Source organism: Hylobates moloch, unplaced genomic scaffold, assembly GCF_009828535.3.
Source record: "Hylobates moloch isolate HMO894 unplaced genomic scaffold, HMol_V3 SCAFFOLD_1, whole genome shotgun sequence".
NCBI classification, from domain to species: Eukaryota; Metazoa; Chordata; class Mammalia; order Primates; family Hylobatidae; genus Hylobates; species Hylobates moloch.
Genome location: NW_026652276.1, coordinates 76,120,525 through 76,143,375, shown reverse-complemented (window position 1 = coordinate 76,143,375; position 22,851 = coordinate 76,120,525). Strand labels below are relative to the sequence as shown.

The window sequence follows — 22,851 nt, the reverse complement described above, 5'->3', positions numbered from 1 at the left end:
ATAGGCTATACTATATAGCCTAGGTGTATAGTAGGCTACATCATCCAGGTTTGTGTAAGTACACTCTATGATGTTCACACAATGATGAAATCACCTAATGACACATTTTTCAGAATGTATCCCTGTCATTAAGCAACACATGACTGTATTCACACAGCATTTACATTGTATTAGGTATTATGAGTAATCTAGAGATAATTTAACTTACACAGGAGATAATTTATACAGGAAGTATGTAGGTTATATGCAAATTCGATGCCATTTTACATAAGGGACTTGAGAATTCATGGATTTTAGTATCCACCAGAGGTCCTGGAACTGATCCCCCATGGATACTGAAGGACAACTATACTTTATGTTTATTATCTTATTCAATATTATTTCAATACACAGAAGACAAATGAAAATCAGATAGGAAAAAAAGCTCCCAAGATCTCACAGCCTATGAGGGAATGCCTGAATTCAGAACTTTTGCTGTCTCCACTATATAATGCTAGTGGAGCATAAAAGCATATACTCTTGTTAGCATAAAACAGTATATAATTTCTAGTTTTATTACATTTTAGTTTGAAATAGGGGCTAACTATGGCCCCTATCTCAATGTTTTTATGAATATAAAATGAAACATTATACACGAAGATCTTAGCACATCCCAGGTTCCCAATAAATATTAGCTATACTGTAAACATAATTTTGTTCCCTGAGGGTTGACACTGTTTTTTTTTTTTTGAGACGAGTCTCGCTCTGTATGTAGCCCAGGCTGGAGTGCAGTGGCGCGATTTCGGCTCACTGCAAGCTCCGCCTCCCGGGTTCATGCCATTCTCCTGCCTCAGCCTCTCCGAGTAGCTGGGACTATAGGCACCCGCCACCACGCCTGGCTAATTTTTTGTATTTTTTAGTAGAGACGGGGTTTCACTGTGGTCTCGATCTCCTGACCTCGTGATCCGCCCGCCTCGGCCTCCCAAAGTGCTGGGATTACAAGCGTGAGCCACCGCGCCCGGCCGGTTGACACTGTTTTGTTCATTTCTGTACCCACAGCATATCAGAATACTTGGATAAAATAAATATATTGTGAATTAATGGAAAACAATAATCTCCAGAACATATGCTTTACTCTTTGGGAAAAATTGCTAAATTTCCCTATCCATAATTAGTTCATTTTAAGGCAATGTTCAGGATACAAATCTAGACAAAATCAAAACAAACTCTATCTACATTAGTCAGTAAAAACTTGGAGTACACTATTCACAATAGCAAAGACTTGGAACCAACCCAATGCCTATCAATGTTAAACTGGATAAAGAAAATGTGGCACATATACACCATGGAATACTATGCAGCCATAAAAAGAATGAGTTCATGTCCTTTGCAGGGACATGGATGAAGCTGGAAACCATCATTCTCAGCAAACTAACACAGGAACAGAAAACCAAACACTACATATTCTTACTCATCAGTGGGAGTTGAACAATGAGAACATATGGGCACAGGGAGGGGAACATCACACACCAGGGGGCCTGTCAGGAGGTGGGTGGAAGGGGAGGGATAGCATTAGGAGAAATACCTAATGTAGATGACGAGTTGATGGGGTGCAGCAAACCACCATGGCACATATATACCTATGTAACAAATCTGCACATTCTGCACATGTATCCCAGAACTTATAGTATAAAAAAAGCAAACAAAACTTGGAGTACAATAATGAAGATCCTGAGGGCCCTAATAGCAGGACACTTCCAGACTGGTTTCCTATTTCTTTGGTAGAGGGAAAGAACCATCTTGAAACAAATGCTAACAAGAAAGTTAATTGATACATTTTGGGGGCAATAAGTGAAGAGCAAAACCTGTATTATTATAGCATATACAGTGATATAGCCCATACATATTCACTTATATTTTTATTAAAGTTCCATTAAGCATTCTATGTGTAGATGCTAAGAAATCAACAAAAATTAAAATAAGACAAAAATACTTATTTTTTTTCTCAGATAGATAAAAAGTTAGCAGGTAGTTTCTCAGGCAGTTCATCTCTAAGTGGGAAAATAGCTGGACAAGCAACTAAAACACCACAATCTAAGGAAAGTATAGTGGCCCATGGCATTCCAGTGTAGGATGTGCCTTACTCCTACACTGGGCTTGGGGAAAAGCTCAAGGAAGAAATCATGGTTTCACAGCATAAATTTGAAGCATGAAACTGAAGGCAGATAGGCGGAAACTTAAATTTAGGGAGAGGGTATAAAATACACGGAAATATGATATTATGAGAAAAGCTCATTTAGGAAGCAGCAAACCTTTTAAATAGTTAAACAGAGAGTATATATTAGAGTATGTTAAAAAATCAATCAGGAGATATAGGCAGATGAGACCTTGAAGGGCACTATATATCATGCATATAGAGTTGGAACTTTGGCCTACAGGAATTTGAAAAACACTGAAGGATTTTTAGAAGAAGGATAACATGATGATTATTTTAGAAATAAGAACCTCCTAGTGTTTTGGAGAAAACACTGAATCTTATCAAAGAGACCGGAAATACCAACAGAAGTACTAGTCTAACAAAATTAGAAAAATATAGTTTGTGCAAAAATGCCACTGGTAATATTTTCTTTTTTTTTTTTTTTACCAAAAATACAATTATAATGCATGTATGTTTGGTCTACTTGATTTCCATTTAACAATATATTATGAAACTTTATCTGTGCCCCAAATATATTACATTAGCCTATCATCATTAATGACCCGTATATACACGTATACTGCCCACAATTTATCAAGTCAACCAAAATAAGCATGGACTGGATGTGTATGTACGTTTGTTTAAAAATAAAGAATGTTCTCCTTCAACTATAAATAACTTCAGAAGTTAGAGTAATGCTGCTTTGAAAATAACACTATTTTCTACTATGATAGAACTTCTCTTCAAAGAAAAACTGAATCCCTATTTTCATGAATATCATACCTTTCTGAGAAACTATGACATACATAATTAGTTATGAACACAGACTCTCAGAATTTGAATTTCAATTCTCATTACAGTAAGCCTTCTGTTATTGTAACTGGAACATGATTGAATATTGAACTGGATAAGAAGAAATAGAAGAACAAAAAGAAACAGGACACTGTATATATTGAATAAATAATTGCTTAAGATATGGTAATGTCATAAATTCAAAATGTTTTAACTAAAGAATTAATACCTAGAAATGTTCTTTATTTAGTGATTACCAAATGCATAATATCATAGGCTTGGAAACAAGACAGTGATCTGAGATCTGGGACGTTCAACAGCTATAAATTTTGGGAGGCTACTCGACCTCTCCAAATCTTAGTGTCTTCATATAAAAAGCACACACACAGCCGGGCGAGGTGGCTCACACCTGTAATCCCAGCTCTTTGGGAGGCTGAGGTGGGCGGATCACGAGATCAGGAGATCAAGACCATCCTGGCTAATACGGTGAAACCCCGTCTCTACTGAAAATACAAAAAATTAGCCAGGCGAGGTGGCGGGCACCTGTAGTCCCAGCTACTCGGGAGGCTGAGGCAGGAGAATGGCGTGAACCTAGGAGGCGGAGCTTGCAGTGAGCCGAGATTGTGCCACTGCACTCCAGCCTGGGCTACAGAGCGAGACTCCGTCTAAAAAAAAAAAAACAACACAAATACATACTCTCTCTCTCTCCTCTCTTCTCCTCTCTCTCTCTCTCTCTGACCTTGTAGAACTGTTTCAAAGATTAAATAAGATATAATACACCTGGCAATGTGGCCAGCATATAATTTGACATTCTGTAATTCTAGTTCTCTTTACTTTTGTCTTCCAATTCTTATGTTCTTATGCACATAAAAATTTTAAAAACTACATTACATTTGACCATTATCTTAGAAGTGAGGGCATGGTGCCATTCCTAAGTACAGTACAGATTCTCTCTGTTCTTACCTGGTGATAAAGTACTTCAGGGTAATCCTGAGCCATTAACCGAAATAGGGCAAATAAGGCCCAGCCAAAACTGTCAAAATTTGTGAAGCCTTGATCAGGATTTATGCCAGCTTTTACACACACATATCCTTCAGGACACTGACTAAAGAAGACAAAGAAAAAAACCTGCTTACTGTTAGGTGACTATTAGATTATGGCCAAATCATAAATATAGAACATCAGTCCTGAGTAATAGAGAACTCACGCTTCCACAGGGAGAGTAATGTCTGCTCCCAAACAATTGCCTGCTAAAAAGTCACACATGAGTTAGATTATAAGTTGATACAGTGAACGGTGTTAATTAAGTGAAAATAAAAAAGGTCCTCAAAAGTGGTTTTTGCCAAGGCGTTTTTTTGTATTTCTTTATTTTTTCATTGAAAAAGAGAAACTGTACATATTTGTGAAGTACAAGATGCTGTTTTGAAATATGTATATATTGTGGAATGGCCAAATGGAGCTAATTAGCATATGCATACCTCACATACTTATTTTTTTGTGGTGAGAATACTTAAAATCTATTGTCTTATCATTTTTCAAGAATAAAATACCTTGTATTAACTATATCTTTACTACTCCAATATTAAAGGGGAAATATCTGAACATCAGAGTGAAGGTATAACTGATGGAAAATAGTACTGATACAAATACAGCTGCAATGGTTGAGGGTATAATTTTCAAATGACTTCATGTAAAGCCCTTAGAACCCATTATTTAAGGGTGAGAAAACATTTATCGCATCAATAATTTATAAGCAGTATTTGCACATGGGGAGGCAGATCAAATTAAATATTTATTTGATTTCCTTTTAGGGAGTCCTTATACTTCTATCCACTTAGGAGTTTCGGTGTTGTGTTCCATTATTACAGTGGTAGTCCAGTAAATCATGCTTCCTCTCTCCACGCCCTTGTGTAGTTTTCTCTCACATTATTTTGGGTTTAGTCATGTTACTTGTTGTAGTTTTAATGGAACAAGGAGAGGTTTAAAAATCACTTGTGCATTGGGACTTGCTAAATTGCTGACCCATAGTATCTGAGCAAATGAAGTTTTGTTGTTGTCTTGTTGTTTTGGGATAGTTTACCATGCAGCCAAGTATGACTGCTGCAGGTGAAACACTGCATGACTTTCTCTTCTTGCCTTGAAATATACCTTTGTATCCTGAATATCCATGACCACGTGTATCCAAAATGTATTTCGGGTCATATTTGAGCTTGGAATGTACATAAAAGGAATTAGCTGAAATGGGATGGGACAGATACAAAGAGATGGGTTCACCATTTGGATATGAGAATAAAATGGGAGCCCAGCAGGAGCTGGGCAAAAAAATATGTGCTGAGGCTGGGCGCAGGGTGCATTGGTTCATATCTATAATCTCAGCACTTTGGGAGGCCGAGGCGGGTGGATCGCTTAAGCCCAGGAGGTCAAGACTAGCCTGGGCAACACGGCAAAAACCCATCTCTACTACAAACACAAAAATTAGCCAGTAGTGGTGGCACATGCCTGTAATCCCAGCTACTTGAGAGGCAGAGGCACTAGAATTGCTTGAACCCAAGAGGCAGAGGTTACAATGAGCACAGATTGAGCCACAGCACTGCAGCCTGGGCAACAGAACAAGACTCAGTCTCAAACTATATATATATATATACACGCACACATATATATACACAATATATACATATATATGTGTATATATATACAATAGTATATTGTGTATATATATATACAATAGTATATTGTGTATATATAAACAATATATACATATATGTGTATATACATATATACACAATATATACATATGTATATATATACACTATATACGTATATATTGTATATATATATTGTGTATATATATACACTACGTATATAGTGTATATATATACACAATATATACGTATATAGTGTATATATATACACAATATATACGTATATAGTGTATATATATACGTATATATTGTGTATATATACACACACACACACACACACACACACACACACACATACATATATGTGTGCCGAGCAAGTGAGAAAATATCAAAATCCCCTGAATTTAACTAAACCATATAACTCATGCTCTCCTCCCCCATGAGCCTTTTGTTAATCTGGGCACCAGAGTGTAAGAAAGAGCTGAGTTTACAGATGGCTGCCAAGTCATCCCAGCTGAGCAAAGCAACAGGAGGAAATTACGTGAGTCACACTGCTGAGAAGTGCCCTGTTTCTCCTTTATGAATTGTAATTTTCATCTGAAATTATAGGACAATGAGATATGACAGTTTTGTCATCTCAAGAATGATTTTGAAATGCTGATTTTAAGAACGAGGTTTTTATTAATGTAAATTATAGTCATAAAAACATGTGAGATTAAATAAGTGAAATATCAGTATATCTTTTTAATTTTTTTTTTAAATGGATGTGAGGCTTTCATTTGTTGCCCAGGTTGGCCTCGAACATGCAGCCTCGCCTCTTTGCGCAGCAGGACAACCGGCCCGAGCTATCCCGGCTCCCATCAGCATCTCTTTAATATTTCTTTTCTCCCAAAACTTCTTTCCAAATGATAGATTTATATTGTCTTTCTTGGTCATTCTCACTAGCTCTGGAGCCCTCTTGAAAACAGAAGATAAAATTCTTGTGTAAGTCCCAGCTCTGCCATTTACTAGCTTCTCAACCTTGAAGAAATCATTGAATTAGTCTGCCTATTGCTTTTTAAATAAAATTGGATGAATAGTATTCCACATTGCAGACTTCTGCTATGGTCTGAATGTTTGTGTCCCCTCAACATTCATATTGAAATTCTAACTCCCAATGTGATTAGGAGATGGGGCCTTTGATAGGTGATTAGGTCACGAGGGTGAAGTCCTCTTGAATGTGATCGATATCCCCAGAGAAAAGGCCTGAGAGAAACCTCTGGCCTCTTCTGCTATGTGAGGACACAGCAAAAAGGCACCTCTATTGGCCAGAGGACAGGCCTTCACCAGACACCAAATTGGCCCAGCACCTTGATATGGACTTCTCAACTTCTCCAACTGTGAGTAATAAATTTCTGTTGTTTTTAAACCAACCAGTCTATGGTATTTTGTTAATGCAGCCCGAGTAGACTAAGACAACTTCTCAGTATGGTTTTGATGATGAAATGAGATAACACAATCAAATGGGAAGCGACAGTAAAAGGAATAGTCCTTCCTTAAGTACTATTGACAGGTGATAATGATTTAATAGAATAAAACTAATACCACCTACCCAGCATCTGTCCTGTTGCCACAAAGGAGAGCATATCTTTCTCCTTCCAAATAATAAAAGTTTTCTGTTTCTGAAAAATAGGCAAGAAATGATATTCTATATGTAATTATGAGTTAGCACCACATTGGAAGTCTATTTGGATCTCTGCAGAAGATAAAATCTCTTTCTGCAATTGTGAAGAAAAGAGCAAATATCCTTGCCTTTCAACCAGCGCCTTTGGGAATCTAGCAAAATGTTGTGTTCAACATTTCTGGGAAGACTGCTTTGCCTTTAACAAAAGTTTCAATTTTTGGTATACATGGCAAGGTGATTCTTACCTCGAATATAATATGGGTTTCCAGTTCTGTTGTGCAGAGTTTCATTTTCATTCTCTTGGGGCCATCGAAAACATTTATGTTTCAGGTTGCCCATGAAGAGCCCCATCCCAATTAGAGAAAATATGCTCAGAAAAAACAGAGTTAGGATAATGACACCAATAAGCTTTTTTAAGCAGTGGATCAGGACCCCTACAAGGGATTTCAGACCTGGAAGAGAAACATTTGTTTTTGAAATAATGTAATATCTTAGAAAAGCACCATTGGCAAACCTCTCCCATAGCAACTGCATACTCCATTGAAATCAACAGTTTTATCTTATAATGTAATTTTAATTATTTGGGTCTCATAAATAAAGTGAATACTAAATCAAAAGTTGAGGTTTATGTATTATTGCTAATTTTTAACACCTAACAAAATAATTCAGACACACTATTTAAAATTAATTATTTGTTTGTTTCTCTTTACAAAGAAAAACAATCTCCCTCTCTTGGTTACTACTTGTCGTATCAACCTCCAGTGTTTGTAAGCATAAAGAAAGGTGTAAGGTTATAAATCAAAATTAAAATGTTCTTGAAAAAAGAAACAGTTTGAAACAGCAGTATTCTATATTATTCCTTAATTGACTTTATAATAATTCAATTTGAAGAATTTCAATAAGCAGGAATGAGAATAACACAACTGTGATCTATGTAAACTGTATTTATATCAGAATACTAATAGAGAATTCAAACTTAAAGCTGGCTTTATTTCAGGATATTCATTTTTCTAATTATAAATAACACATGCTGACTTCTGAAAGTAGAAAACAAGAAAAAACAAAAATAACATAATCATATCTCATAGAATAAATTACTATTAACTTTTTTGTGTATACACTTTTTTCTTTCTTCTATCCTTCCTTCCCTCCTCCCTTTTCTTTTTCACTTGATCTCTTATTTGCTAGTCTGTGTGCATTCGTATCCTAATAACTGCTCAGCACAATAATGAATGAGAATATACTAACTCTGTGATGTTAACTATGCAAGTAGTCAACATTTGTATATCTTAGTTTTATAATTTTTTAAAATGGAAATACTACCTACTTTCTATCCTATTGTGAGAATTGAAAACTATTCATTTGAATGACGTCAGATGATTAGATTTCTTGAGTGAAATATGACAGGGTTGAAATAAGTCATTCTTGTGACTACAGAAATGTGATAATCTAGATTAAATATACAATTTTAATTTTACACCATAATAAAATATTTGTTTATAGCCTCCTTTTGCCACTTAGAATTATATCATTCTTTTTACTATAACTTTTCAAAGTATTATACTAGATATATAATAGAACTTCTGTGTCAAATATACAACAGTGGTTTAGCATTGATACACACGTTCACATTGTTTTCGAGAGATGTTGAACCAATGTATAAACCAGACTATAAGCCTTCACTAACACTGGAACATTTTAAATATTGTTGGCAGTTTATTAGAAAAAAATAAAATGACTTCAATGTAATTTCTGTAGTTACTATTCCAAACTTTTAAAATAGGTGTATTTGCACCGTGTGCTTATTTGGCAACTGTCATGAGTCCTTAGTATATTTTTATACTGAATTTTTTTCATATTGTTTTGTAGGAAATGTTTTTAAGAAGAGCAATTCTTAAAGAAAAATATATGTCTGTGTTTATATATATATATACACACACACATGCATATAGATAGATAGATAGATAGATAGATAGATAGATAGATAGATAGATAGATAGACAGACAATTTCCATTGTATACCCAGTTTTTGGTGGAGCCTTAATTTTAGCACTGACATTTTGTTTAATGGAAAAAAAATGACATCATCACATTTTTATAAAATTAAGTTTGTTAATAATTTTCATTAGTATATACTAATTAGATTTTGTTAGAAAGTTCTGGGCCATATGCCAATTTCGATCTTAATTTTCTGGTATAACTTCCTCCTTCTTTTAAATTTTAACCTTCGTTTTGCTTAGCTTAAGTAAGTCTATTATAGAGCTTAATTGAATTTCTGACTTCATATTAAAGTCTCTGCCTCGATAAAATAATTTAAACCAACTGCATTTATTTTCATAAATTAGGTTTACAATGGAATATACCTTTATTTTTTTTTGATTTCTATATTCTTCTTATTATTCACTGTGTTGCTTTTCCTTTGTCAATAAATTTACTGTATCTATTTTTTCCTTTAGTATTTTAGATAAAATACATGTTTTGAGAACTTATATCCAATTTAAGTTCCTATTTTGAAATAACATGCATATCTCTACATCAATAAGACAGCATCTACTCAGTCCCACCACATAAGGCGAGAAAATAACTGTATTTATTTTCTTACATTTCTCTATTCTTACTTCTCAGTTTTTGTTAATATAAGTAATGACCTTTGACCTACTTATCATTGTTGAATTATGTATTTTGTATCACATATTATCTATCATGATTTATAGAAAGGATAAAATTCAAATCCTTACAAGGGCTTGCCAGGAAGCATAAATTTACACAAACAGAGAGTTGAGAGGACTCAGATGAATCCGCCTGACTTAAAGTGGCAGCTGTTCTTCATCTACAGCAGGTTGTTGCTGTTCATAAATGTAGGTGGACCTATCCTGACAATTCATCCAGGTTAAATTGGATTTCAAAATAAAATCATTAAATTTTTATAATATTGACATCTATGTCAAAGTTTTCTAAAACACAAATAAAATATGTCTCTAGTTCAAGAATGAACCACAGAAGTTCATGTGGTAACTTCTGATTTATAATATTTGCATTCTGTTTTGCAACTCACTAACAGCAGTAATTTGCAATCCATTCTGTGTCGAAATGGTTTCAGAGCTCATTGCAATTACTTTTAGAACTAAATACTCTCATTGCTAAATATTTCATTTTCGTACTTATTTTTTCAGCAGATATTCTGAAAATATACACATGTACAGTTTGAGAACTCTTGCATAGCTGAGAACATACATTTGTTGACTATACATACAAATGAAAGCCAAGTATAGAATTCTAGTGTCTCAACTTCCCTGCCTACACTTTGCCCCAAGCTCTGAAACTCCACTGCCTACTTAAGTTTACTATTAACATGCGGTCTAAGGGTGACCTGTCCATGATGTATGTTTCTCGCTCTTTTGCTTGAAGAATTTTATAATACTTTTATTCTTTAATAATTTACATTTATCACATTTTACAATATGTCCCAGTGTGCATTGTAGTTATTATTTATCTAGTATAAGCTTATCTCTTTCATTTGTAGGGTCTTTTTCCAGTTAAAAATTTTTAAAAGTTTTTTCTATTGTATATATTTCAATAATTTGTCTTTTATATTCATTCTGGTCTGTTTTCAGGATCACTGTTTATGCTTAAGATGGAATTCAGTATTTTCTCCTTCATTAATCCATTCCATTTTTCAGTTCTATTGTATTAATACAGAATTCCTCTAGTCTTTCTTTATACAAGTGTGCTTGTTTGATGCACTGATAATACTATTTTACAGCTTCCATTACCACTGAATATTCATCTAGGGTAGTGTAATTTTTATCACTTTTTTGTCTTAAAGTTAGTTATATTTGCCTATATTACTCTCTCATTTCATCTTCTGTTGAGAGAATGCAAAAAGATAATTGATTATGTATGCTTCTATTTTTAAACACATTTATTTTAAAAGATGATACTTTCTATTAAATATATGTTTCTCTTTCTATATTGCAAAATATTTTCATACACTCCATATTGCCGGTATGTGCCTAGTATATTCTCCCTTGAAAAAAAGAGTGAGAGGTCCCTACTAGCCTGTAGACTTCCAACTCTAGTGAATGAATTCTTCTTGTATTATTAGAACTTGAATTCATCTGTTTATTTAATAATTCTTACCTCTAGTCTTAAGATGAAGATGCATGTGAAATACGTGGGGAGTAGTAAGGGAGCTAGAGCTGTGAAAATTCCCACCAGGTTAAGTCTCACTAATTGATTCCTTCACTAGATTTGGTAAAGCTGCCATGCCACAGACAGTTTTTATTAAACAGCTTTACTGAGATATATTTCACAAGCCCCACAATTCAACAGCTTAATGTGTACAAATCAATGTTTTAGTATATTCACAGGTTATGAATTATCACCATACTTTCCAATCTGTTTTTCTCATTTGTTCTACCTGAACTACAAATACATAGCCTATATATATTTAGCCTTATTTCTGGTCTATGAAAGTTGCCTGTAGGCTTTGTTTTTGCTTTTATTACATTCCTCCTTTGTTTTCTTGATACAGCTATTTCATAACACTTCTGAATTGCAGCTAAAACATTCTGGGTAGAGTTGTTCTTATCTAATTGTTCTTATTCATTCACAATAACAAACTAGAAGGTGTGGTGTGTTTCTGTTAGAATGTCTTTAGAAATGGGAGCTGTAACTTAGTCTTCAGCATCTTCCATCAATGTGGTAAAGTTGCAACCAGATTGATGGAAGATGAATTTTGTGGCATGTGAATTGCACCCTATCCAAGCACTCAAAGCAAAGGGGAATTCATCTTATTTTATATTACTTTGTTCATATCAACTGGTTTCTTGATAAAATGAGGAAAAGAAAGAGGCAGATTAGACATCTGTCTAGACCACTATTTCTCTCAGAAGTCTAAAGAATTTTATAAGTTCATATTTGTAAGAATTACAAATTAAAATATATTTTATTGATGTCTATATTTTGGTTTTTGTAAAAATTGGGCCTACACCAAATAAATAACAGTGAATATACTTTTCTTCTTCTCTTTCCTGGAGTGACATAAATGTAAGTTTCAGATAACTCACTGGTTTCAAAGTGGAAACACTATTCAATATTTCCTCTGAACAACAACAGGGAAGTTCAAGTGAATACATGGCAGTATATAAAACAAAACGAAGAAAAGATATTCAATGCAATTTCTTACCTTGATTTAAAGGAATAATTTTTAAAATTCTCAAAGTTCTTGCAGTTTGAAGCATTGGAATGAAGTCTAGAGGTGAGTATCTTATAATAATCCTGAGGAATTAAATTAGAGTTACTTAAAAGTCATATTACATCTATGCTACTTATTCTTGGCTTTTTATGGTTATTGAAACTTATTTTTAAAACCATATATGCAAACATTTCCCTTGATCACATGATTCCATATTGCAAACAGTTTTATTATTGATCAGAAGTCAAAGATTGCTACGGTGGAAAGTCGCCAGGTAAATATTAATCTATATTATGAGAGTTTACAAAAGTTTGACACTGTGAATACTCTTAATTTCTCATCAAATATTCCATACTATGTTCATAAATCTTTTGTTATCTAATTACTGAAAAGATAGTTACAATGAAAAATGAATAGTGTTTTAAGGAATAAGATTCATTTTAAATATTTAAACATACAGTGATGATGAGGGTAATTATGGTGGTGATATGAGAATAAAGATGAAGAGAGGATGATGGTGATGACATTGATGATGATGGTGATAATGATGACAATGGTGATGGTGATGGTGATGAAGGTATAAGCAGACTGTGTGTTGATTAAGGGCACAGACTCTGAAGCCAGACTGCTTGTGTAGAAATCCAGGCTCTACCATGAACTAACTGTGCAACATGAGCAAATTATTTAAATCTTTCTTGCCTCAGTTTCCTCAACTGTAAAGTGGGGTTAATAATACTTCCTGATTCAGAGGGTTTTTTGAGAGATTTAATGAGTTAATTTATGTGAAGTACATAGAAGAGCACTTGGCACATAGGAAGGGCTCTGTAGGTGTTAGCTAACAGAAACAGCAAAACAGCAAAGATAATGGTAATAACAGTCAAAGTAGTGATGGTAATAATTACAGTGATATAAGACACTATGTTAGATTGCTTACAAAATAGCGACACCTTTATGCTGTTTATAAATGTTATTTTAAAAACTGACCCAAAATCTACAAATAGAAAATTACTTTAAATTATTTTTAACAAGTTTGATGCCAGTAATGATTTCCATAGCTAGAAAACAGAATACACTAAATAGAAGTATTTTAAAAAGAGACATGAAATTGTTAGAATTGTCTGAAGCATTCCAGAAAATGTGGGGGGGGGGGGTGGTGTTTAAGATACGTTATTGTGATCTCTAGCATATTTGCTGGTCTTAAGCAATGTAGCTACATGCAACGTAGACTGGGAATTGAGAATCAAATCTGCTAGGACCTTCTCCTAAGTATTCAGGGGATTCGCTCACTGATCACTAAAAGGCACACTTAAAATGCACAGATTCAATCTTTATCATTCTTGCTCCAAATAGAAAGCAGAAAATAACCCACTCCTTTCATTCTTCTTTTATTATTATACTTTAAGTTTTAGGGTACATATGCACAACGTGCAGATTAGTTACATATGTATACATGTGCCATGTTGGTGTGCTGCACCCATCAACTCGTCATTTAACATTAGGTATATCTCCTAACGCTATCCCTCCCCCCTTCCCCCCACTCCTTTCATTCTTATTGCATCTTCTGAGGACTAGGTCAGAGGCAGCTGAGAGAGCTCACTATGACTATAACTTTGAAGTATTCTTCACTTGAAGACTATCTGCAGGCAGAAATCTTTGTAGACGTCAATTATTTTTTATGAAAAACATTTTCTGAGCAAAACATTAAAATAGACTCAATTTAAAGAAATACTCACTCAAACACAGTTACGCTGAAATCAAGCCAGTTCCATGGATCACCAAGGAAGGAAAAAGATCCTGCCCAGACACCTCTTGCAAAGAATTTTACAAGTATTTCAAATGTGTAAATTCCAAGCAAAGTATTCCTGCAGAATTTTTTTCATATAAATGTTATTGGTGAGAATAATACATTGTCAACTCTGAAATACTATGTTTATGATAACTAGCTGGCATCTAAGAATAAGTCATCAGGAAGGTGAGACCAGGTCTACTTGGTAGGCCAAAACAAACCAACCACCAATAAATTAGACAACATTCAAGAAAGCAAGTGGTCCTTGAGCCCTAGCTCAATGCTTTAAATAGAATTTAAAGCCCTAGCTCAATGCTTTAAATAGGGTAGGCTGTGTCTTATAGCATTTGTCATGACATTTGACTTTAAAATTTTTTTTATTACTGTAGCCATGTAGTATAATTTGAAGTCAGGTAACAAGATGCCTCCAGCTTTGTTCTTTTTGCTTAGGATTGCCTTAGCTATTTGGGCTCCTTTTTGGTTCCATATGAATTTTCTTTTACAGGAACACGGATGGAACTGGAGGCCATTATCTTTAGCAAACACAGAAATGGAAAACTAAATACTGCATGTTCTCACTTAGAAGTGGGAGCTAAATGATGAGAACACATGGACACATAGAGGGGAGCAACAAACACTGGGGCCTTTTGGAGGTTAGAGGGTGGGAGGAGAGAGAGGATCATGAAAAAAATAACTAATGAGAACTAGTCTTAATACCTGGGTGATGAATAATCTGCACAACAAAATCCCATGACACAAGTTTACCTATATAACAAACCTGCACTTGTGCCTCTGAACTTAAAATAAAAGTTAAAAAGTAAAAAAAAAGTTCAATAAATTCTAGCTGAGAGGTGATAGTCTTTATATATTATGTAGGTAAATGATAAAAACATCAAATATCAAATTTACTCCCTATAGGGATTATACAATAATTAATAATCATCATTAAGGGCATGTGTAAGATCTAATTTTATTATATATATATATTCAAAGATTTTTTATGGTGATATTGTTATAGTCACCTTCCAAAATCAACTACTTTTAATAATAATATTAAAACTCAAAAGGTAACTTCAAGAAAGCCTTTTCCCCCAGAAAATTTAATGGGCCTTTCCATCCTTACAGTCTAATGCAAGTCAGACTACTGGTATGTCCTAGGAAAGAGAGGAATAGAACAGAAAGGGAGAAAGCGATTTTCTTAATGAATGGAAAGGAATGAAAGTTACCTAAGTTAGAAGCAAATCAGGAATGAGATTGCAATAGCAAGGAAAATATATGTGAAGCACTGAAATATTATCTTAATCATTAACAAATATTAAATTTATTATAATATAAAATATAACGTATCATATAATACAATGTTATTAAAATAAAATGTAAAATATTAAAAATATATAATTATATATGATATTATGTATAAAATAATTATATAACATACTCTAATACTGGTCTCCATTTTGGCAAATTAGTCAGGGACATGAATATGCAATCAATCAGGACACTAATTAGAATAAACAGTCGGAAAAAGGTAGCTTATAGTTAAGGAATAATAGTTAATAAATAATATTGGAAAAGATATATTTCTATTATATATATTTCTTAAATGTTGAAAAATATTAATCTTATTGAACAACAATGGGCATTAATATTTGTTAATATTTACTATTGTGTATATTAGAAAATATGCTTTATATGTATTTTCAAACGTGGAACACTTAATGAAGTATAATCTAGATTTCAATATGACCCAACATGAGATATAAATTGAAAAGAGAAAAATACTGCAGAAATAGTTGAATAATAGTATAGTTGCAGTTAATGTCAGCACAGTTTAAAGTCAACAAGTCAACAGAAAAGGATATGGATGTACCAAAACCTTGATAGTTGTTCTTCTAATACAATTGAAAGGAGACAATGTACACAAGATGGAAGCCGCATTGAATCTGAAGATTGTTCTATTTTTACTTAATACTATGAAAGTCTGTAAGAAGAAAAGCGATCAAGTGAAATTAGAACTCAGAACCATAATCTCATCAATTATGCAACAAATTGCCAATCAATCATCATTATAGTCTTGGACTCTAAAAGCAATACTTTTCTTTTTTTATATATTTTTATAGGCTAAGTCAAATGGAAAGATTTTAGATGTTTTTGTTCATATTTAGGCTTGCCTGTTTATCTACCATTTTTGCTTTTTTGAGTTTTTTGCTACTGTTACACCCAAGAAAGTTGTTTGTCTCAAGCCAACCCCCAGTCTCCTCAGAGAACTAACAGAATAGGAAGAACACAGTATCCCAATGGCTCACGAAGATCCATTTAAAAATGCCAGAGCCAGTGTATCTGAGAACATAATGAATGTTAAAAGTTAGATTTTATTTCAGAGCAAATCAAATGTGGGATTATGATAGCAAAGAAGATCCAATGAATTGAAATAGTACATTAATTCTTAACAATTGTCTATGAAATAAAACCAAACTTGAATGATATCATTAACATACATATATCTAAACCAGAAATTTATAACATGTAAACCTAATACATTGAGATATTAAAGCATTAAAATTCTAACAAAAAATGAAATATCAGAAATATTCTGAAATTAAAATTGAGTCATATATCTATATATGTGTACATGCTTGTGTATGTACATGAATGTATGTGTATATATATATATACACCTGTAAATGAGCAAGTTTGCATATTTTTATATTTGTGTGTATATATATATATATATATATGCATTCAGTGAAAGTGTGTATATATATCCACTATATATCCATTTGGAAAAATCTTATTGTGGGGTATAAATAAATACGAATAGTGAATATTTTATAGCTTACAGTCTAAAAGAGTATATTTTATAATTTATAACATAACATACTGAGACACAATAAATTATAGTATACTAAAATTATATATTAAATATAATCTATTAGATACTACAGTATTATAAGTTATACAGAGGTGATTATTTCTATTTACATTTGTATATATACAGAAAAATAGATTACTTAGTACAAATATATATTCAATAATATTTCATGGATAAGTGTTCTAAATGGAAACCAAATTGTGATATAATTCTTCTTCATAAAATATTTTTCTAACACACAATCTGTGAACACTTTGACCTATACTATAGATATTTTCCTCTATTTTAAATGCAAACAGAAAATAAAAATTAAAAAGAGCCAAAGTAAATCTGATTTTTTTAAATGCGCTTTTCATGCTATTTTCCAGAACAATCTCGAACTTCACACAAGATGTTATATATGCCATTGTGATGAAATGACTAATTTTAGGTATAATAATCTCCCAATTTAAGAGCTGAAATTGTTTTGTTAATTATAAAAGTATTTATTTTATGCCACTTTTAACAGAATAAACCAAATGCAACTCAAATAAATTGTCATTTGTAACAGCACTTTTATACCAAGCTATCCGTGCAGTTCTTGCTCCAGATGTTTCATGGGAACTAGACCAAGAGTAACTCTGGGCCTTGGTTTATTTTTCAAAATCTTTGGTTTTGTCTTCAAGAACACAACTAGCACTTTGCCAAACATGTCTGTACATGCTGCAGGGTACTCAGAACTCTGCAATAATACCTATCCCTACGGTTACTGTGCCATATCAATTATTATGACATAAACATAGCAAAAACTGAATGTAGAGGTAATTGAGATGAGGGCTTAACTTACACTTTCATTAAAATGCTCTCAAGATTAAGCATGTATATTATAACAATGCTGCATAAGGCCCATGGAGGCTACCCGAGATATTGCAGTCTTTTAAGTTAATATATACATTTCTACTGTAAAATGTCAACAAGCTTCCACCATGACAAGTATTCCAAAGAACTGTAATTTATTAAAAAAAAAAAAAAAAGTCACTTTGTCTTCCATCCAGAGAATGTGGTGCAATTCCTTGTCACCCATTTGATAATATCATTGAATGCTCTACAAGAATATCAAATTACTTTTGCTATGAAGCTAATCGTCACCTCCCCCGAATTTGATATTCTTTCTAGTTATTTCATTTTGTCAGTGGCATCACCATTCCTCTAAGCTGAAAACCTTGGCATTTTTAGTCAGTCAGGTCATGCTGCTTCTTCTCAGCTTTGTTCTCTCTGTCTCCTCGCGACTTCAGTCCTGGACTACTCTCTGTGTTATTTCATCTTTCTAGTCCTGTCTCTTCTGTGCAATCATCATTTAGAAATCTGCTGGGTTAATGCTACTTAAACATTATATTCATTGCATCAGTCCTTTGATCACCATATTAAATCCATGTTGACATCTCCATTATCTCACCTCATATCTCATAACTTGCAACAGCTAAGTTTCCAGTTATAGCGTCACTTTCTCTTTTCCTCATTCCAGAATCATTCTCTGCTCTTGCCTACACATAGGTCTTCTCTTTCCCTTATTAAAACTTTGAAGTGTTCTTTAATCTATAACTCAAATTCTGCATCCTTGATTCTTTCAGCTTCATTGGTTCACACCAATCTCTGATTTCTAAAAGCAATTATTTTCATATTTAGCATTTTGTGCTTGTTCTGGGATTGGACATATAGTAGTAGGTGCCTAAAGTCATTCTGGAGATAAAGGGTAAGTGTATGTATGTATGAATGAATAAAAATGATAAATAACATACGGGTTGTATTTACTTTTCTGACTTCTGAGTAAGTTCATCATATTGAACATTTTAAATTGTTGAGTATATTCTAGGCATTTTATAGGCATTTTAAAATTGATGACCACAAATGGACAATCATCATGTTCCCTTAAAATATTTCACTTACATTAAGGCATACTAATACATATATTATGAAGTAAAGTAATCCAAAATATACTACCTAACCAGGTAAGATAGCAGTTTTGATAAAAATCTCCAATATGTGTGCTCCCAAAATGAGATATCTTACGTAGTTCTGTATAATTTAAAATCAGATCTTGCCCTATTTTTCATTATCTTTTTGTATCCTATCTCAATGACATTTTCTGTATGTCTGGAAATAAAATAATAAAAATGTCATCACAATAATCTCAATTAATTCTCACATTTTTTTTCTTGTAGTAGTATGGGTCCACATCTTCCAAGGGCTCTGACACCATTCCTTGAGAAAGGTTTCCATAAATAAATGGAAGCTCTTTGCCAACTTCCAAATCAGGATTTGGCTTTAAATCTTCTTCTTCATGTTCCTCATTATGTGTTTTAGCAATATGCTGTTTTATAAGTTCAAAAGACTCTTTAGTGAAGGGAACAAGGCCCTTAGGTTCTGGTGAAGCCAACATTTCCAATTTTGTACCTGCAAAAAATTCTATATTAAAGTTGGGTATACTAATAAAACATAAAAGTACAAAAGATTAGGACATGAAAAACAGAGACCAGGAAACTGAATGTATGCATTTGAAGAACATATTCCTTAGTTTTGTAGAAATCTAAGTTGTCCCGAGTTTTATTGTACTTAATATCGGACTTAATTTGTAATTTCATGAGTAACTCAACCTGCTTCACTTATTCATTGTTTTAACACTCTTTTACTGAAATCTACCTTTCAACTTCTCCATTAAAATAAAAGAGATATTTTTTAGAAAGATCTTTTTTGCTAGAGATACTTTTTTCTGGCCAAATCCAATTATTTCCCTGTGAGACATATTTAACAATTGACTACACTTTTCTTCTTTAAACTTACTCTTCATTGGCTCTGCACCCTACTCTTCCATGTCTCTTTTTGTAGCTCTGATTACTTTTTTGTTGTTGTTGTTGTTCTGGAAAACCATTTTATTTATTTATTTATTTATTTATTTTCTTTTTATTATTATTATTATACTTTAAGTTTTAGGGTTCTGATTACTTTTTTAAAATCAATTACAGTATCAGTCAAATATTAACCCAAATTTACATCAGGTATATCTCACGCCAACATGGCACATGTATACATATGTAACAAACCTGCACGTTGTGCACATGTACCCTAGAACTTAAAGTATAATAAAACATATATATAGTATATATAAAAAGAAAAAAAATTAACCCAAATTTTAACTCTGATATCTCTTAAGGGTTTGCCTTCTTCCTCAGTTATATCTATCATTCTGATGAATGCATAGGCAAACAGAGTTTTAATTACTCTTTGCATTCAAATATTTATCAAGTACATGTGAATATTTCCCAAACGCTTTCTTCCCCCAGCTGTCTATATAGTAACTTCACCAATGGTAGCAACTTAACAGGTAAAAACAAAATTATCTTTCTGCATGACTAGAATTACTCTTTAACCTGTGAGCTATTGTAAAAATAAAAACTCAAACTAATCATCTTGAAAATTACTGATGGCATTTTTCTGTCATCAATCCTTATACACAAAATAATTTTCTTTCAATGATTTTCTACGATTCTTGAATACTATTTATTTATATATGTCCTTGAACGTAATCATCTTTGTAATTGTATCTTTGGGGTACTCTAGTAGTCTTCACATATTTCAACTCTAGTCTTCACCTATTTCAAGTTATCCTATAGGCAACTCAAAGTAGTGTTCATTAAATATAATTTCATGCATCAATTCCCCATTCATGAACCTGGTTCTTTTTTCACACATACAAATATTTTATTTTACTAATTTGTTCCAGTCCAATTCCTGTCAAAATTTACTCTTCCAATGATTCTATTCAATGTCAAAAGATTGATTTTTCTTTATTTGTTCGTCTAAACACTCTTTGTAATTTTATTATTGCAATTAAAGATAATAAATTTTGGTTTTGATATTGTGGCATTTTGCATCTGTGAATTTTCTTTCACAATGCTGGCACTAGCTAAATTACTTCTATAAGATTTTCCCAAGACAGAAATCACCCACAGATATACATACTCACACATATGTTCTACTTCAGAATTTTTCACTGTTGTGCAAAAGTGAGTTGTTTAATACTTTAACACATTACTTGTCTATTAATTAAAAGTAAGCATAAGATAAGTATTTAATATTATTGGGACACCATTCATTGCAAGAATCAGACTTCAACTGCTAGCATAAGTAAATGACGGGCAGGATATATTTTAAATATACAAAACACAATCTTATAGACATTCAAGGGGAGGATACATGGCACATTTCTGTGTTATAAATGTTCTGTGGAAAATAAAAATGAGAAGTAAAGATGAAAATAAAATATTGGGATGACTACTTATGCCTTTTGTGGAATCAAGTTTTCTGGATTTTGCTTTGCTTTTCATGTCTGCTGCATTCTACTTAAAGAATGGCTTCCTTTTCTTACTTCTAAGAATACACATAGACTAAAAATATTGACAGTCTTAACTTTATTTGGTTTTTCAGTTTAAGTTCTGACCACATACCTATAACATATGTCTCAAAAAAAAGGTAAACAGAAATAGACTTTGACTGAGCCCAGCCTCTGGATTCATTCACAAGAACCAGTCACAAATGACTGGTTCAGTCATTTGTAATCAAAGACAGGGATATTTTTGCAATAGCAGTGGTTTCTTATGCCCAAGTCCCTCAAGAGATGTTTCAGAGATAGGGTACAAGGAAATTTTAAAGGGAAGAATATGTATTAGGAAGATTAAAATATATCTACTTACAGCTGTCTTCCCAGACAAATGGTACAAAAACTCACCTTAAAATTTACTTATTTCCAAATATCTGAGACATTAAACATTTGCTAAGATTATTTATAGATACCATATGCACACATATACAGATATGCATATGGTCACATTTCACATATTAAACTTTATTAAGGGGAGCCAAGATGCTCTGAATAAGTACAATTTATGAGTACAAGCTACAGATAACTAAGTTTTCTCTTACATATGAAATTTTTTTTTCCTTTAAAATAGCCTTTCAGGCCGCGCACAGTGGCTCATGCCTGTAATCCCAGCACTTTGGAAGGCTGAGGTGGGCAGATCACGAGATCAGGAGATCTAGACCATCCTGGCTAACACGGTGAAACCCCATCTCTACTAAAAATACAAAAAGATTAGCCGGGCGTGGTGGCGGGCGCCTGTAGTCCCAGCTACTCAGGAGGCTGAGGCAGGAGAATGGCGTGAACCTGCGAGGCGGAGCTTGCAGTGAGCCGAGATCGCACCACTGCACTCCAGCCTGAGTGAAAGAGCGAGACTCCATCTCAAAAAAAAAATAGCCTTTCAAAATATTTTTACACAGATATCCTTGAATGTATATTAAATAATTTATAAATAGCTTATTGGTTATCTTTATAAACATTCCTTACTATATTATGATAAAATATAGTGATGCTCCCAAAGGCAACTGCTGAATGGTCCTATTAGACTTTTGTTTCCTGCCTTAGCAATCAACCTTGACTTGACATTGTCTTGGTATTTCTAATCTCCTCCTTCTATGTGGAAAGAGAATATCTAAATTTTCTGGGTGAAGAACTAAAGATTGTTGAACCTCTTCAAAGAAAAAATTCATGGGCTTTGTGACAGTTACTGGCTGCTCAGGGACTTTTTTATTTTTATGTGAACCAACCATATTCATGCTCTACTTTCTCACCATAAGCCTTGATTATTTAATAAGGAAAAATGAAGTAAAATATATGTATTTGAACGTTA

The 22,851-nt window shown here is 33.1% G+C and overlaps 1 protein-coding gene across 1 annotated transcript in view; it reads right to left on the bottom strand.

Moving 5' to 3' along the window:
- SCN7A (sodium voltage-gated channel alpha subunit 7) overlaps positions 1-19,547 on the bottom strand; it is a 74,804-nt gene extending 55,257 nt beyond the window's left edge. Inside the window, exons 1-8 of the mRNA XM_032755492.2 lie at positions 19,314-19,547; positions 16,119-16,237; positions 15,695-15,784; positions 14,204-14,332; positions 12,462-12,553; positions 7,519-7,725; positions 7,202-7,271; positions 3,932-4,073 (exon numbers count right to left, since the gene is read on the bottom strand). Coding sequence (XP_032611383.1) covers positions 3,932-4,073; positions 7,202-7,271; positions 7,519-7,725; positions 12,462-12,553; positions 14,204-14,332; positions 15,695-15,784; positions 16,119-16,237; positions 19,314-19,547 — 1,083 coding nt within the window. The remainder of the gene's footprint in view (positions 1-3,931; positions 4,074-7,201; positions 7,272-7,518; positions 7,726-12,461; positions 12,554-14,203; positions 14,333-15,694; positions 15,785-16,118; positions 16,238-19,313) is intronic.
- Positions 19,548-22,851: the final 3,304 nt, after the last annotated feature.